Source organism: Anas platyrhynchos, chromosome 2 (genome assembly GCF_047663525.1).
Source record: "Anas platyrhynchos isolate ZD024472 breed Pekin duck chromosome 2, IASCAAS_PekinDuck_T2T, whole genome shotgun sequence".
NCBI lineage: Eukaryota > Metazoa > Chordata > Aves > Anseriformes > Anatidae > Anas > Anas platyrhynchos.
In genome coordinates, this window is record NC_092588.1 from 138,061,783 (window position 1) to 138,079,140 (window position 17,358).

The 17,358-nt window shown below is 44.6% G+C and overlaps 1 protein-coding gene across 3 annotated transcripts in view; it reads right to left on the reverse strand.

The window, feature by feature from the left end:
• Positions 1–432: 432 nt before the first annotated feature.
• RSU1 (Ras suppressor protein 1) overlaps positions 433–17,358 on the reverse strand; it is a 97,175-nt gene continuing 80,249 nt past the window's right edge. For all 3 annotated transcript variants that reach the window (XM_027450694.3, XM_027450693.3, XM_038175507.2), the window contains exon 9: positions 433–893. In XM_027450694.3, the coding sequence (XP_027306495.2) occupies positions 791–893 (103 nt within the window). In that variant the 3' untranslated portion in view covers positions 433–790. The remainder of the gene's footprint in view (positions 894–17,358) is intronic.

Genomic DNA, 17,358 nt, shown 5'->3' on the forward strand with positions numbered 1-17,358 from the left:
TGGCAGAGATTAAATACATTATTTGGGTTTTCTGCTTAAAAAAAAATCACTTTAAAAATTGGCAGAAATACCATTTTCTTCAAATGAGAAAGCTCTCTTTCCCCAAATTGAGGCTGGCAATTGGCAGCTCTTTGCACAGATATATATATATTTTTTCTTTCCTCTCTCCCCTCCCCTACTCCCTGATTTCAAAATAACCTTCAAGGCAAAAAAGCAGGACACAGCAATGCAAAAGAGAAACAGAAACTGATTAAAATTTTTCACTATTGAGCAGAATGCTTTACATTTTAACCAACTTGTATCAGACAAAATGCTATCACATTCCTACAAAAGAAATTAACACATTGCAGGAAACTGGACACTTACGTTCCTCAAGAATATCACTATTCAGAAGTCCTACCACAGAAATAAAAACACAAGACAAATAGAGGCTTTTATTAAAATCATATGTAATAATATATGAAATTTATTATTGTGTAAGTGCAAAAAACCTGGTATTAATAGGGTGTGATACATGTGAACAGAGGACATTAATGTACATATAAATAGAAAAGCTAAAATGTGTTTGACAGTGATATATTAAATGGCTACATAAATGTGACCATAATTAGGAGAGTGTGTAATTTTGTATTCCTTAAGCAGAATCTTCTAAAGCAGCACACATAGTAAATGGCCTTTAACTCTAGTCTCTGCTTCCTTAAGATATAAGTTATAGGAAATGTGTTGGAATACTATAGGCACATGCAAAAGAGATATAAAAGATATAAAAACAAAGGCACAAGCTGGGGACTTATTTGTTCTTGGCTGCCAGAGGCTTACGACTGATCTTCTTCGACTTGTCATTGTTCTTCTTTGGAGGTTCAGGGTTTGCCTGCATGTGTCTGCCATAAAGACTGTAAGGAAATAAGACAAAGAATATTTGTGATATAACCATTAAATATAGGCTTTTAATCTGCAGCATATTAAACAACACAGCTGGTTACTAGATATAAAAAAAAAAAGGAAGGTCATTACATTTATTTTGTCTCAACACACTCATTTTTCTATTAAAAGTCATGTTGCAGTCCACATTACTGATTTTTTGTGACTTGGAGTAACACCGTGAAGAGCAGGCCTTTGGAGCAGTGAAGGAGCAATCAGTTTTGCCTTCAGAAACTAGCGACCTTTACTCTGCAGTTAGGGAATCAAGGCTCAGAGGGCTGTGAGGATGCGTATTTGAGTCGACAATGACAAAAATTGGGTTGAGCTGGAGAGATAGAGTGCCCACTTAGAGCAAAGTGAGCATCATCCCTAACTAGAAAACCCAAGGGCTTGATAATGTGACAGAGAGCAATGGTGTCACAGCCTTCTTTGCTGCTCACAGATGATTGATAGTACTGGGACAGCTACCAACACATCACTGCCACATTAGTAAGTACCACTGATTAAATGTTGACAAAGTATCCTACAATTAAGACAGCTAGCATTCACAGCAACACTAAACAGACTACATGGCTGAGAGGATCTTGCTAAATATCACATAGTAATTAATAGATAATTTATGAGTAATCCTGATTAAACTAAATTAAAAATGTACCAAAAATAAACACAGCTCAAACTTAACTTCCCATATTGACATAGAGTGCTTTTTGAAGATGTACTTTGCAGGGGTGTCAGTGTATCTAAAGGGAACAGAGCTGAGCTTTGTTTCTGCTCATTCAGCTGTATAAACACCAGCGATGTTGACACAAATACTGAACCCCCTCTGAAAGGTGTCCCCCTGCTAATGCTTCAGCTTCATGCTGGTGGGCGTCCGCTCTGATCCCACAGTATTGCCAGTAGGGTTGAAGATGGATGTCTAAAACCTGACAGGAATTCTGCTACTGAAAAGGTAACAGCGCTGTGTCACTGCCCCTCCCTGTGTCACTGCCCCTCCCTGTGTCACTGCCCCTCCACCTTCTGGTGACATTTCTCAAGAAACACAACAGGCCTAAGGGCTTTGGGCCAAGCAACTCTTCCCAGAACTGCCTTTGGATGTGCAGGAGCGCAGTCAGTCAGTGCTGTCGCCACAGAAGCTGGGCCCTGCCTTTCCGGGTGTCTGCGGCACCCCGGAGGCCCTAGCTCCCCTCAGGAAGCGAGCTGCCCTGGTTCATCGCACACTGTCACTGACGTCCATGTGTAGAGCTCGCACATCTGTCCAGCCCTTGTGGCAAACAAGGACCAGCTACAGATCCTTTCACTGCTTTTGCTTAGTCACGTCAGGACTGAGTTAGTTTCTCATGTTTGTTCCTGCTTGTCCAGAGAGCATGACCTGATACACAGCTCTGCCATGGCTACCGGCCCGAGTGGGCGTCTCGGAGATAAAGTGACTCTTTACACAAAGTCACCTCTTCAGCATTGCAGGCTGAAACTCATCTCAGCGGCAGGGGATTGGCCTTGCTTCTCAGACATGACCTGGCATAGGTCTTGGTCAACTGTACGCAAGAGACATTGAACAAGGATCCAAACAGAGGTACCTGGAGTCACCGTGTATACAGCAGCACGGCTCTGGAGGGGCTATTTATGGCAGGTGCAGAGAGATTTCAGCTAAGGCATACTGAAGCTGGGAGGTTAAACCTACCACCTGCCCTCGGCTTTAGTATTTCACAGTACCTGGAGGATACTTCAGCCCTGGGTTTGCTGGATTGCAGAATGGGATTAGAGCTTCTCCTAGAGCACGGAGGAGAAGTAGCACTTGTTTTCACCTCAGCAGCCTACATCATGCTGCTAAACGGGTTGCTGTCAAGGTGTACTCTACCCAGAACAGCCCCATGCAAAGAAAATGCAGCTGTAAACTAAGCCACAGTTTCACCTTACCAAAATGTTATGTGTGCCATCACCTACTGTCAACGAGAAATTTCCTGACAGATGCAGAGAGAGCCCTGAATGCCTGTGATAACTGCATGCTGACTGTTCGCTCCAATACACCTATTTTCATAAGATATACAGCCCCAACAGCAGAGGCTATATTTTATCCCAGCACAGCACATGTACTAATCAAACGTCCATCCTAAATACCTGTCCCATTTTGGAAGGCATTAAGTGAGATGAGAGAGGGAAGATATGGAAGGGGATGTTTTGGTATGAGGAAATACTATCATTGTTGGAAAGCACGGAAATATTTTCGCTGTCATTCAAGGAGGCTGTCTCATCAAAAACCGATCCAAGGTAGAAAGAGTCAGGGGACAAGAAGCATCTTTTTCTCAATGATAAGTGGCACAGCATTTGAGCCACTGTCAGCAATAATTTCCTAACTCTGAGAAGCCAGCAATAGAAAAGTGGAAATAGATGCTTCTACTGTGTGAACACCAAGAGTTAATCAAATAATTAATTAACATTCAAGTTGTTTTTTTTGCGCTCTGGAAAAATAATCACAGAATCATTAAGGTTGGAAAAGACCTCTAAGATCATCTGGTCCAAGCATCTCCCTACCACCAACGTTACCCACTAAACCTTATTACACTGGAGTGGAATGTGAGTTTTTTCCTATAAATAAAAGTCCCCACTTGGGACTTTAAGCACTGAATTAACAGAGAATCCACTCATCCATTTTATTTGAGCGTGCACACACAAAAACATTGCAATGTCTTCAGCATACTGCTGCCCACAGCTTCCTGTTTGTGCCAACCCAGAGAGGACTAGAATGGCTTCAGTGTGTTTTTCACTGTGTTATATGCCCCTTTTTTGGTTAAGGCTCCACTTTTTTGCTTTGGAAACGTCATATGAATTTCCCACTCAAGTCAATGCTTTTGGCATTCACTCTGTCTCTCATTTTCTGCTTTCTCAGTGCAAATTTTAAAGCTTGTGGACTGGCAGAGCTCTGATTTAGTGAACTACTTCTGAAAAAGGAGGGTGTGGTGGGACTTCTACTGACTACATGCATCTTTTGAAGTGGTAGAACTTAATATTGGCACTTTTGAATCAACTGTGGAGTGCTGGCAAGTCTACTTGGGCAATATCTTTTGACTGGGGAATGAGGTCCAGCAGCCACTTCATGTGTTAAGTGGTAAAAATCCCAATATACCTGTAAGTAGTTCTGATAGCAGTTTTTCTTTGATATTTGCTCCTTTACAATATTCAGTGCTGCTGGTGCTTTGGCACTTCCCTCCCTATCACCGTGCAAATACTATGTTTGTAGTAGTAGATCTGTGTGAGCTGCAGGAACCTGCAGCACTTTTATATTCTTTTGCCTTATTTTCATGTCCAACCACTTTGTGGGCATGGGCACCAAAACTTAATCAGAAGAGTAATTATTGGGTTTGAAATAAACCAATCAAACAAATCTACTTAGGTTTCTCTGGCAAAATTTCAAGTAAGTTTCAGCTGCACATTGCTGTCTCGGCTGAAGATAAATGCATTACAATCTATCATAGTAGTCTGCTATGCAAAGAGCAAGGATCAGACGTATTTAGATTATATAAGCCTTCACAGACAGGGACTCTCTCTCTTGTGTTTGCACACATCAAATACAAGGAGACATATGGTGTCACAACAACATTTAAATACAATAATGACTGTGATAATGCCTCTGGGACAGAATTTGCCTTCTGTTACACGAGGGAAAAGAGAATTCCGGATTTTCAATGAACTTCTGGTACAATGACAGACACTACTTTTATAGCTCCCGAGGAAAACAAAAATACAACAGAAAAACAACAACAAAACCAACCAGCCCTAATTGAACTGATCCACATGGAGAAGCAACTACCCAAATTGCACAAGAACCTAAAACCCTTTGGCTATAACAGACGTGGAGCTCACACAAACAGTCCTTAATGACTTCGATACCTGCTGGAAGGATGCAGCCGTGGAAAGCACAGCTTGTAAGTCACCGTCTGTCAGCCAAGCTGTAGTGGCTGGGTGCATGCTCCTGCTCTGCCATCACCGTGAAGTCAAACACGTTGGGCTGAGGCACTCGCACGCTGTCCTCAGCACCGTGGGTCAGCTTAAAACATGCCCGCAGACAGCCTCGCTGCTCAGCTGGTGGGTGGCAATTTACTGCATGGTGGAACCTCGACATAGCTGCTTGCATGGCAAGACCCTCGGCAAGGGCAGATAGCCTCGATAAACAGGGACAGCAATACTAAGATTAATTGTTCTTACTGTTTTAAGGCAGATTTGTGAGGTAAGTGCTGATAATATACGGCAGGTGCCTTCATGCCTGATATTTGGAACATGACTGGTTCGTGGTATAGCTCCAGGCAGAACACTACGCACACCTCTCAGCCCAAAGTCTGGGCTGAGGAGTAAAATCCAGACTGCAAATAAATACTTGAGATACTTGCAGTCTGCAGCAAGTCAGGAGCTAGTTATCATAATCACAGCTCACAAACCGCTGACCCTTTGCAGACTTAGCAGCTACAGCATTGCATGCAGCCTTCTCATTATGTGAAAGGCGAGATGAAATGCAAGACAGAAAATGCAGAAAACCCTCAAAGAGATATTTCCAGTTGCTTTCTTTCCTTGTATACATTTTTCAAAGCGAACATCTCTCATGAACATAAATGTTTCTTTGTATGCAAATATAAACACAAATGAATTCTCCCTGCATTTTCTATCTGCCCCACTGGAAGTAACAAATGAGAGCACTATGGCTGCTGCAGCAAAACTAACAATATCAAGTGAGAAAGATGCTCATTAAACTTCATCATTCTGTCGACTTTAATGATGCTTTTACTTAATAAAAATTCCCTGAGCAGTTGCAAGGATATTAGGCAAGGTCTTTGGTTATGTATCAGGGGTCTAAGCTGTCACTAGCAAGCATGCAGTTCAGGAGGGGCATTCCCAAGGGGAGAGAGTGAATACAGCTTTCTTGTAATAAATTCAGAGAGAATCAATAACCACAGACTGCCACATTACTTAAACACTTAGGAAAGTAGGTGATCCTTCTAAATTAAACTACAAATTGCTAAATGTTGCAATTTACAGTATAAGCCCAGGCACGAAGCCTTGCAGCTTGAAAGCATACAAAAAATCTTGCTACTGAAATCTCTGAATTTAAAATTCACAAAGTTGAAAAAGAGTCATTTTCAAAAATCCCCCTCAGCACAATTTTCTCCGATTTTTCTCTCTTGCACAACGTGACACTCACTAGCTGAAGGCTACGTTCTCCCACAGATGAGAAGAGTGAACTCATGTGAACTAGTGAACTGGTGTAATGCGTTGGATGCACACATTGGCTTTCTTGAGTTTAAGCATTTTGAAATAGGATTTCAAGAACTAGCCACAAAAATACATCACTTTCTCTGTCTGTAATAGACATAAGGGGTGAGTATGCAGAATAAAAAGGACAGGCATAGACAGATATGATCCTGGAAAGATATTGTTTTCAGATATCTGAGAAACATACATGAGAGATCCCAGTGCTGCTCAATTTTTCAAAATCACGCATTTTTTCTGCCATGGGCATTTCCAGTGAGCTCCACAGAACAGAACCCAAGCTCATGTGCTGAACCAAGAGAGGGGAAAGGATAAACCAGCAATGATACCACGAGAGACCAAAGTCTGAAAGAAGTATTGTCAGGCTGACACATGCTGCTTAGCCTGCATTAGTTTTAACTCTCAAGCACTTACTGCAAGATGCCTTTGCCCAGGCAGTTTTTGCACGGCTTATTGCTCCTCTGGTACGTCCGCTGTGTGACTGAGCCTGGCCTTTTCTCCTGTGGGAGCTGCTGACACGTTCCCTTCTCCAGCCACGTGTTCTCCCAGGATGGAGACAGATACAGGCGTTTAATTTGCCAGTGACGTGCCCATGAGAGAAAACAGGTTTGTGTCTGTGTGAAACTTACTTTGCAAGTATTGTATTATTTTGGTAGCTTACCAATAACTTATTTTTATTCTGTGATGTAAGGCAAATGATTTATATTAAGAGAAACATTACATGGGTAAGTGATACAAATATCTGGTTTCCTTGCACACTCGGATGGCAAGCTGCAGCTTTAGGATTCTTAATAAGGAAGCACAGACACGAGTGACTCATTTTATTCAGCTAATTTTTTGCCCCTTGTTTGCGAGTGCTCTGAGAGCAGATGGCAATAGTGTCAGAGATGTTCATCATCTGAAGCTTTCTGCAAACTTCTTCATAAAAAATCAGATTTTGCCTGTCATCTGCTTGTGTACCGGCTTCTTCTTCTTCACACTCAGAAATTCAGGCAGTGCTGTTGAACGGGCACCGGCACGGTGCTTCCCTTGCCTGCTGCTGGGTGAGTGCCTGGGCTATTCAGCCTGCCGTTCTTAAAACACTGTAAAACTGGGCCAGTATTCCCATCTCTGGAATGCTTTGTCTTCCTACACTCCCCACTCTCACTCAGGTACCCCTAACATTTTAAACTTCCTCGAACCTTGACACCCCACAGCCCTATGACACTCCTCTGTGATACTGCCCTGCTCCCTCCACCTGCCCCAATAATCATTACAACCCAAAGTTCCTGCAGAGGTGGAGCTGGCACCACCTTCCCCTGTGCCCCTGCATGTTGCCTTTCAAGGAGACTTTGTGCATCAGCAGGCAGAGCACTGGGAATCCCAGGGCTCTCTCGGGTCCTCCTCTGCTACCTTCGCACAGAGACACTCTGCAGGTACCTGGCCACCCCAGCACAGGCTATTCTGTCCTGTCCAGCACCCAAACTCTTCAGGCAGGGGAAGTTCTAGTTTGTAGCTAGTTTCATTTTTTGGAACATGGTTCAGAAAAGGAGAGGATTTAGGATGAGTGGAGAGCCAGCTGCCCAAGCCCATGTTGTACTCAGTGGAGACCTTGCTAATACAGCCAGCAGGGCTGAGAGCTCTCCAGCTGACCAAACACAAGGGTCTGCGGCGCGATGCTCAGCTGCTACATGCTGTTACAGATCTCCACTGTCTACGGTGGACAGTGGGAAGCCAGCTGACACGCAGACGCTCACATTTAGGTATTTTAAAATGCTAGATGAAGTCCGCCCAGAGAAACCACTCCCTCTCTTTTCCCACTTTGCACACACTCACAAGCTGTTAGCTGCGTTGCTTTAGAGACTCGGCTGAGTCACACAGTCCAACATTGACTTATTGCGAATTCCTGCCTAAAAACACTCCAAATCGCAATAAGCAAGAAAGTACTCAGCCAAAATTGTCCCGGGGCTCACTGTCTCTACACTGACCTGTGTAGAAGGTGTCCATCCATCCCGTGTCTCTCACCGGCCAGCCCCACTGTCCTTCCACTTGACCATTCATCCCACAGGGCAACCTTCTGACAGATCCCTCAACCCCAATCTCTCCCCTTTCTGCTTGCTGTGCCTGAAGAAGAGAATGAGTCTCTACTTGGCAAGTTTCTGATGCTCCTTCCCTGGGGGTTACTGTCAGAGACGGACCCTGATGGACCTCTGCCCTGAGCTGAGGAGCTCCCTGTGGTGCTCCTCACCACAGCACCTCCAGTCCCACCACAAGCACTCAGCAGCCTGAACTGCAGCTGTGGAGGGAACGTGCTCCAGCCAGTCATATAAGGAGACAAATCAGGTGAGAAATACGTGTGGGGAGACTTGAGCTGAAGTAATTATGATTTATAAACATCTGCTCTCCCATAGGGCTGGCAGTTGCAGATGATCTTAATTCTGCCAGACATCAGCTCTTAAAATGGTTAATTTAATCCTGACTTCCTCGAACTCCTGAATGTTAAGGAGAACTTTTTTTTTTCCCCAAAAAAGGAATTCCAAGTATGTGCCAGGCATTTCTTTAATTAATATACAGTAATAAAAGAAAGCCATCTCCTTATATTCTCTGAGGCCAGCAGCCTTTTGAAATGAGTACCTTAAATGAGAGGCTTGTTACAGGAGCACAGCTGGAAGCTCATAGAAATCTTGCAAAAAATATCTGTTTTAAAGGAAAATGTACAGGCCAAGATTTGCAAAATTGGATAATGACTTTGCACATCCAGCTTGAAAGACCTTACAGGAACTGTGGCTTTTGGCAGAGAGATTTTTTTTCAAAAGCACACGGATCATGGGCATCTGTCTTCTGAAAACTGGACCTACTGAACACCCAGTGAGCTGAGCAATGAGTATCTCAGCCTTCACACAAAGCCAGAGAGGCATACAAAAGGGTTCTCCATGGACCCAGGCCACACACGCGAAGAAGAGGATGTACCCATATTTGTACCTTTAAAAAACAAGATAAACACAAAGATTTCATTTACAGACTCTATTAAGTTGATAAAACAAAACAAGTGAACAAAAATACACCTAGCCCAGAAGAATGAAATGGCAGCCTGAAGAAACCAAGGAGGGACACGCCGGAGGGAAGGGATGCCATACAGGGGGATCTGGACAGGCCTCAGAGGTGGGCCTGTGAGAGCCTCATGAGGTTCAACAAGGCCAAGTGCAAGGTCCTGCACCTGGGCCAGGGCAATCCCAAGCACAAATACAGGCTGGGTGGAGAACAGGCTGAGAGCAGCCCTGAGGAGAAGGACCTGGAGGTGTTGGTGGATGAGAAGCTCACCATGATCTGGCAACATGCACTTGAAGCCCACAAAGCCAGCTGTATCCTGGGCTGCATCAGAAGCAGCATGGCCAGCAGGGCGAGGGAGTGGATTCTGCCCCTCTGCTCTGCTCTCCTGAGACCCCACCTGGAGCCCTGCGTTCAGCTCTGGGGCCACAGCACAAGGACATGGAGCTGTTGGAGTGAGTCCAGAGGTGGACCACAAGGGTGACCAGGGGGCTGGAGCACCTCTCCTATGAGATCTTATAGTGGCCTTCCAGTACATAAAGGGGGACTACAGGGAAGCTGGGGAGGGGCTCTTTGTCCAGGAGTGTAGCGATAGAAGGTGGTAGAATGGTTTTAACCTAAAAAAGGTTAGGTTTAGATCAGGCATTAGGAAGAAATTCTTCACTCAGAGGGTGGTGAGGCCCTGGCACAGGCTGCCCAGAGAAGCTGTGGATGCCCCATCCCTGGAGGTGTTCAAGGCCAGGCTGGATGGGGCTTTGGGCAACCTGGTCTGGTGGGAGGTGTCCCTGCCCACGGCAGGGGGCTGGAACTGGGCAGTCTTTCAGTTCCCTTCCAATACAAACCACTCTAAGGTTCTATGAAGGGAAAACTAATTTGTTTCTGCATGTGGATAAGGTCCTATCACACTCAGTTACACAGAATTTCTCACCAGGGATTCACACGCACCCGTGAGGGCTGATCTACCTTCTCACACCCCCTTTCAGATGGATCAGTGAGCAGACCACTCCCTGGATCCACCCCAGGCATGGAGAAACTGCACAGGTCAGAGCCCAACCCCATGGCTGAGAATTCCCACTGGCCTCAATGGAAACTTTTCCCCCATGTTTTCTTTTCACAGATCAAGTGGCCCTTTCCCACTTACCCACAACCAGAAAGAAACAATTTAGTGCCAGCAAAAGCCATCAGCTGCAAACCCTGAGGACCAAGGCACCCAGTAGAACAAAGGACACCCTTTATCTAATGAATTAAAAGGAACCAAGAGCTGCAGAATCTGCGTGAGCAGGATCAGCTTCTTTGGCAAAAGCCAAGACAGGTGGCTACAGAGAAAAACACATCAGCAAGAAGGAAAAAGACCAGTCATGTTAGAAATAAGTGTGTTGTGTTTACTGAAGTCATGTGTATCATCATTACCCTTGTGTTTACGTATCTGTAACACCTTGAGCATGTAGTAGATAAACCAAGTTGGCTCCTTTTCACCAAACTGTGTTGCTGGGTCTGTATTTGTGGCCACCTGCCTGCTTCAAATTAACCCCAGAGAGGCAGAGAACGGGGGGCAGAAAACACAGAGGCTTGCAGCACAGTCAGCTTCCTTGAGCCATCCTCAAGGCGGCCTTCTTCACTCCGTTATTTTAATGCTGTTGTCCACATGGCATCCTCTGGGCTTACGGAAAGCAGTGCTCATTTTCCTTTTTGACTGCTACACCAAGGGACTTGCTGCTCAGTTATATCTCCTTATATAATCTTTATTATTGATTTACTACATGCATTTTGCTGTGCATCTAATTAACATTAAAAAAAAGGAAAACAGGGTAAAAATAGCGAAGTGCAAACCAAGGAACTTTCTCTAAGTTACTCTGTGTCTGGCAGGTACACAGTTTTTCCCCAGTAACCAGACAAATTGTACCAATAACACGGAGAGAACAGGGACTCTGGGGAAATACTGATACACAGTCTTTTCATTCTTTTTTTAAGCAAATACTGAAGTGTCTGAGTTAACCTGAGCCTGCTCAGCTGCACGCTGAGGACGGCTGATTTCTCTGGCAGTAGCAGGGAGAAGACAGGACCACATTTCTCCATAGGCAGGGCTTGCATTGGTGTCCTGCTCCGCTGGGCTGGCTCAGGCACCTCTCCCAGGGTGAGACAACTCAAAATAGACTCAAAGACTGCATGGTAATGACCTTGGGCAATCTAGTCCCCCTGACCCACTACTCCTGAGACCCTGAAAGGTGAAGGACTAAGCCCTGGTCCTGCTGCACAACCCACTCAGGTGGGTCCATGCAAGAAACTCTTTCCAGAGCACCATGCAAGCTCTAGAAAGATCGTGCAAAGGTGGCATAGGAGGGAGTTTGGGGATTGAGCAAAGGTATTTAAGGATTATACAGGACTTGTGAGATGTTTAAGGGAAGGGCCAAGAGAGTGGGAGGGAGGAATCAAGATAGATGGCAGAGGGCAAGTGCAGGAAAATGCATCAGGGTCCAGGTGGCGAATAAAGGAAGCTAATGACACGTAAGCAGGAGGCTGGTCAGCACGCTTCTTCGGCTAAGCCCAGCGTCAAATCACCTCCACTTTGTCCTACCTAAACTGTTTCTAACTATCTTCTGTGCAAGCATTTTCTCTGGGAGTGCACATGTGAGGCCCATCAGCAAACTTCAGGCGTCTGGATGGTGGACTCACTGAGTCTGGGGCCTGATACCAGAACGATCCCTGAAGGAGGGTTTTCCCTGAGCATTAATCCATATGTGAGGCTGTTGCTTGTCCGCTCTAGGTTTGTGTGGGTGCCTGTGTGTTCATGGCTGGCCACATCTTTACACTATTTGTACATATACATGTTCCAAATTTGTGCATTGCCTTGCTGCTAGCAGGGAAGAAGGATAAGGGGCAGCTGCTCACTGCCACTGGTGCATGAATCCCCTAGCTCCTTCAGCACCCTGGGTTGAGCTGCTCAAAAGCACCACTCGAAAAAAGGTGAAGAGATGAGGAAACACTTCTTTTTGAGACCATCGCAAAGGAAAAGAGTAAAGCATGGAAGTACAAAGGACCATTTTATTCCCACATGTGAAGTGCTGCACATCACAGACAACCCAGTTTCGCTCACACACCTGAGTTGGCTTTGCTCATCTCACGTTGGATGCATCTTCCAGAAAGGCTGCTCCAGGGGAGCCTTCCTGGATTGAATTTTTGAACATGCATAACAGGCCAATGTAAACCGAATTTTGCCCTCTTCCTCATGAAATCTCTTCCCAGTTGCCAAATACCACCCTTTTCAGCTACCCCTGGCCAACGCTGGCACAAACACGCCAACGACATCCATCTTCCAGATGCTCAGACAGGTCCACAGACGTGTGGAGGAGCAAGGAAATTCAAAGACAGTTTCAAAATCATTTTCACTATTCATGCAAAAATTATGAACACATTGGTTTCCCAGTTGTACATCTCCTGCAGAAGATCAAAGGTGGTCACACAGATACCACGTAATAAGAGGATAGAGAGTGTTCACCCCATTTTCCAACTAATTTTGAACAGAGCATCACACCATTAGTACTTGGCAAACAATTTTTGGGTTCCGAGCAAATCTTTGGTGTTTTTCCACGGCTATTACTGTGCAGACAAAGCTATTCCAGAATCTTTTCAGGTGGGACCGGTGCTATGTGGCAGCCAATAATCTTTATGGTAACACTGCAATGAAAATGTCGCTTAGTGTAATGAGCAGAGATCATAAGTGAAGCCCCCAGCTGCCTCTCTATTATTTTTCATTACAGTCTTTCTGGGTTTGTTATGCTTCAAGAGTACTCAGGGAATTACACCAAACTAGGCTCACTAGTCAGCTCTTCATTACTCAGACCATACTAAAACTGAGCCATCAGCAAACTGAACCAGCTCCTGAGGCAACACGACATGAACATTTGTTTGAATATTTACCATTTCTTTTTTAGCTTGTCCTCCTTCTTCAAGCTCTGTTCTGTGAAACAAACTTATCTGCAGTTGGAGGTGGTTCTGAAACAACAGGAGAATCGCAGAATATGTTTTCATGCCATTAACACCTTGAGGGAAGGGCTGGGCTTCCTTCTGACTACTAGAAACAAATTGCAATATACTCATTTTTTCCTGATGGCAATATTTTCCTTTGATTTGTATACCGCAGTGCTGGGTGAGCTGGGTGAGACACGAAGTCTCACCGGCTGTGTGAATCCTCCCTGCTCCTGCAGATTTTCACGCTGGCTTCTGGCAAAGCCAGAAGGTGCCCACCACTCTGGAAAGCACCAGTAGCACCTTTTTAAAAAATCCTTCTTTGAAAACGACAGCAATGGACATGAAAGAGTAAGTCCTGGCATCACAAAGCCTGCATGGCTTCTTGAGCTGCCTTCAGGCTGTTTTAAGGCCCACAGCATGAAGAACTCGGAGCCTTCTGAAGGCCTCCTTTCTTCCTTGATGCCCACTAAAATGAAACGGCAACATGCAGCCAGCCTGATTTTGATTTCAAGAAAAACACCACCTTCTGCTTCTGATTTCAGTGGGTGCAAGGTTTGGCCCTTTCTGCCACGCAGGCTGTATACAAAAACTGAAAGTCTACTAGTGCACACTGTACAGCACAGGCTTTCCTGTGAAATACTCTCATCTGAAAATCACATTTTGTATTTTAGCCCTCCACTGAGCTTGAGAAACGCACAGATCTTCAGGTTATTCACGGCTAGGAATCACAACAGAGGTTTTGGCATAATCTGCGTTGTAATTAGTGTTAGCAACTGAGGCGTATCTTTGAAACTGTGCAAAACCAAACACTGCTTTATGATGCCAGTCAAACCACATGTTCTTCATTATTTAAATCATCTACTCACAGCCATTATTATGAAGCTTTTCGATGCAAGCAAATAGGCAAATTGTGCTTGCAGTACAGCTCACAAGCCCCAGACTACACAGCAACATACGAAGAACATCTAGGCTGGTTATGAGCACTGGAGTGAAAATGATGTCTTCTCATCAACTGTTTGTAACAGCTAGTGCCAGTGAGTCACTCCGAGTTCCTTGCTGCACACATTAACCAAAATAGCCTCTCTTACAAGGAAGGTAGGCTTATGCATGGGTTTTGCTGAACATCTTCTTGCTGTAGGTAGGCAGCACTCCTCCTAAATTGTAGGTGCTTACGTATGGCAGTGAGTTACAGGAACAAATATGGAACTTTTACTTAAAAGGCCAGGAACGACTTTGCTTGGTCATCAGACATTTGCAAAAGGCACCCACAGGAGCCTTAACGAGTGGTGCAAAATAAGCCAGAGGTTCCATCTGCTTCTGGGCTAGGGGAAAAGGAGCACAGCGCTGGAACTGTTTGCAGTGAATCAATGTACATGGCACAGCAAAAAATGAAAGGCAGAAAGAGGGCAGCAATGGGAAGCAACAAACCTGCTCTGCATCTTCTTGGAAACATGCTGGAAAACACATTGCAGAGAGGGCAAACGTGATCCTTTGACTGACTACTGTCCTTTCTTTTTGCTTCCCCACCACTCAGGCTAATAATATGCTTGCAAAATCCCACTCTAAGCACACAGGGTAGCAAATGGGTCCCCCCTTGCGAAACCATCCTGGTTTCTCCTCAGCTTGTGGCATGGAGCAGATTTATGAGAAATGCCAGGGCAGAAATGGGGAAAGCAAAGCAGAAAAAGATTTGTCAACAGCTCTCTGTCGCTGCGAAAGCACTTCATTAGCCTGTCAATTGCACAGTGTCTGGGAGATACATTTATCGACAACTCCCTGCCAATCGATCCAACATCTATATAAAACTCTTCTTATGCAATGGGCATGCTGACTGACATCACCGTGAGATCTATGGAGAACTAATAGTGTTACTAAGCCCCAAATTGCTTGAATGCCTAAACAAAATGAAATCAGAAGTGCTAAGACCCCACCAACATCTCAGCAGCTGTGCCACAGTCACTGCTTACCGCACAAAGTTATAAAGTAAGATTTATTTTTGATACACTTCATAGGTGAAGCATGAACTCACGGTGAATAAAGTCCTTACACAAAGCACTGTTTTTCACTTCTGTGGATGTTAAATGCTGTACACCAAGCAGCAGCTCTGTGCGGTCAGCTCTGCCAGTCTTTCATCGGGTTAGGATAACGCTGGGAGTGGCTAATTGATCCTGCAGTGGCTCTAACAACTGGCAGCCACTTTGCACAGCCAGCTGCCTTCCTTCAGTGCACACTCTCCTAACCTTTACTTGCTTTGTCTACCTGTTTTATCATTTCATGATAAGGCAGCATCAAAGACAGCGGGAGTAACCTATTCTGGCATCTCCATCTGGCACTATATATCAGGGTTGTGCTGCTCTGGTGGATTAGTTTCAGATCCCTGTTGGCAGATCAAAGGCAGCAATAATAACCACAAATCAATCCCCCTTTATGGCCTAAAACATCTTCTCCCTTACACAGGCTGCCTAATTTCTTCACCACCCCAGAGCCCTTATAAATACCAGCTTTGCCTAGACACAGCAGCTCTGTGCAGATAATACCCGGGCACTGGAGAATTTGGCACTGGTGCTTTTGGATGCTTTCACCTATTCACTGACAAACAAAATGAGCAGCATCTGTACCAAGAGGCTCATGCAGACCGAACACTCGAGTCTCTGAAAGTCAAAGAGATGCTTGGTGCCAAAGTGAGGGCATACACAAAAGATGGCTCGCTTCCTTCAGTCCCATCTCTTGTAATTTATGGTCTAACAACCACTTTGGAGATACTGCTGTGTTTTCACTGAAGCACCCCAGCTGCCGTCAGCTCACTGCTCGGTGCTCTGCGCTGACCTGTGGGTGCTTTGAGAGCACATTCCTCGGCTGAACAACCAACCCATGCAGAAGTCGGTCTCTAATGGTGTTTCCAGGCAGTTACCCACTCGATTAGTCCATGCACTGGAAAACAGGACTGTCAAGAAAGGGGATTCATGAGGTTCACGATTCACGTGGCTGCTCCAACTCAGGGTGGACATCTGGTCCCTTTCATAACATCTGTGCCTGCATTCTTGAAATCACTCTTGAGTTCTTGATGCCCACATGTTAGATCTTTGTTAAAGGCCGTGAGGGTTAAAATGTAAGTCAGTGGATAGGTATTAGCTCTCTGCCTGGCTATACTTTACTGTCAAAAAGATTTTTGTCACAAGAAAAGCAGCTTTGTTTGCTCCCTCTCCGGAACATGTTCAGAGTGACAAAGACAAAGCTGTATTTACCAGGATGCGGCCAGGCAGGTCCCAGGGACTGAACTCGAACAGAGATATTGTGGCTAAAAATCTCCATGCCTTGGATCTGACAGTAGAACAGCTATTATGCTGTAAATGATATACCTGCATGGGCAGCGAAGACAAACTCTTCCCCTTATCTTTAAGTCTTTCAGCCTTGTACCTCGCAGTTTGAACTGTGTCTCCAAAGAGACTACAGCATCATCTAGAATAACAACGGTTCAACATTCCTACATTTTTCCTAAAATGAAACCCAGTGAAAACGACAGCTGCTTAAAGATCGTCTGAAATTCTTCAGAAAAATATATCAATTAAAAGCAAGCATCCAGAAACCCTTTGGTGCTAACATTGCACACGAATACGGTCTGCAAAGGCCAGAAAGACCTACCAGTTCAGGGTTCCCACGTAAGGGCCCACAGAACATTTTGTCTTACAATTCTCTTAAATATACATATATATATGAATACATATAAAGGAATTTGATCCTATTTTTTTTTCAGTATTCAGTTATTAAGCCACAGTTCTACTCGACTGACTGTTTATCACTTTTTTTTTTTACTACACACATAAAACCAGAACATTGTCTCAACATATGGAAAACGTGGATAGTACATATTACTCATAGCGGCACATAATTTTAAGAAGAACTGTAACTGTACTATTTCTAGCTAATTTTAAAACTATGACAAAGATGCATGCTATTGAAGAAAAATGGCAAGGCTATAAAAAGCAACATGGGTTTGAGTCAATCAAGTATAAAGAGTATCATTTTTCCCTGATAGTATGATTCTCTTTACTTGCTAGTGTAACTGGGAAGTCAGAAAGACTAAGCAAAGATCAAGAAAAAAAAAGATCATCTTCCTCTCCCCTCCCACTCCTGAGCTTAGAAAAAGATCCTAAAAGGAAAAAAAATGTAACACTGGCAGTTTCT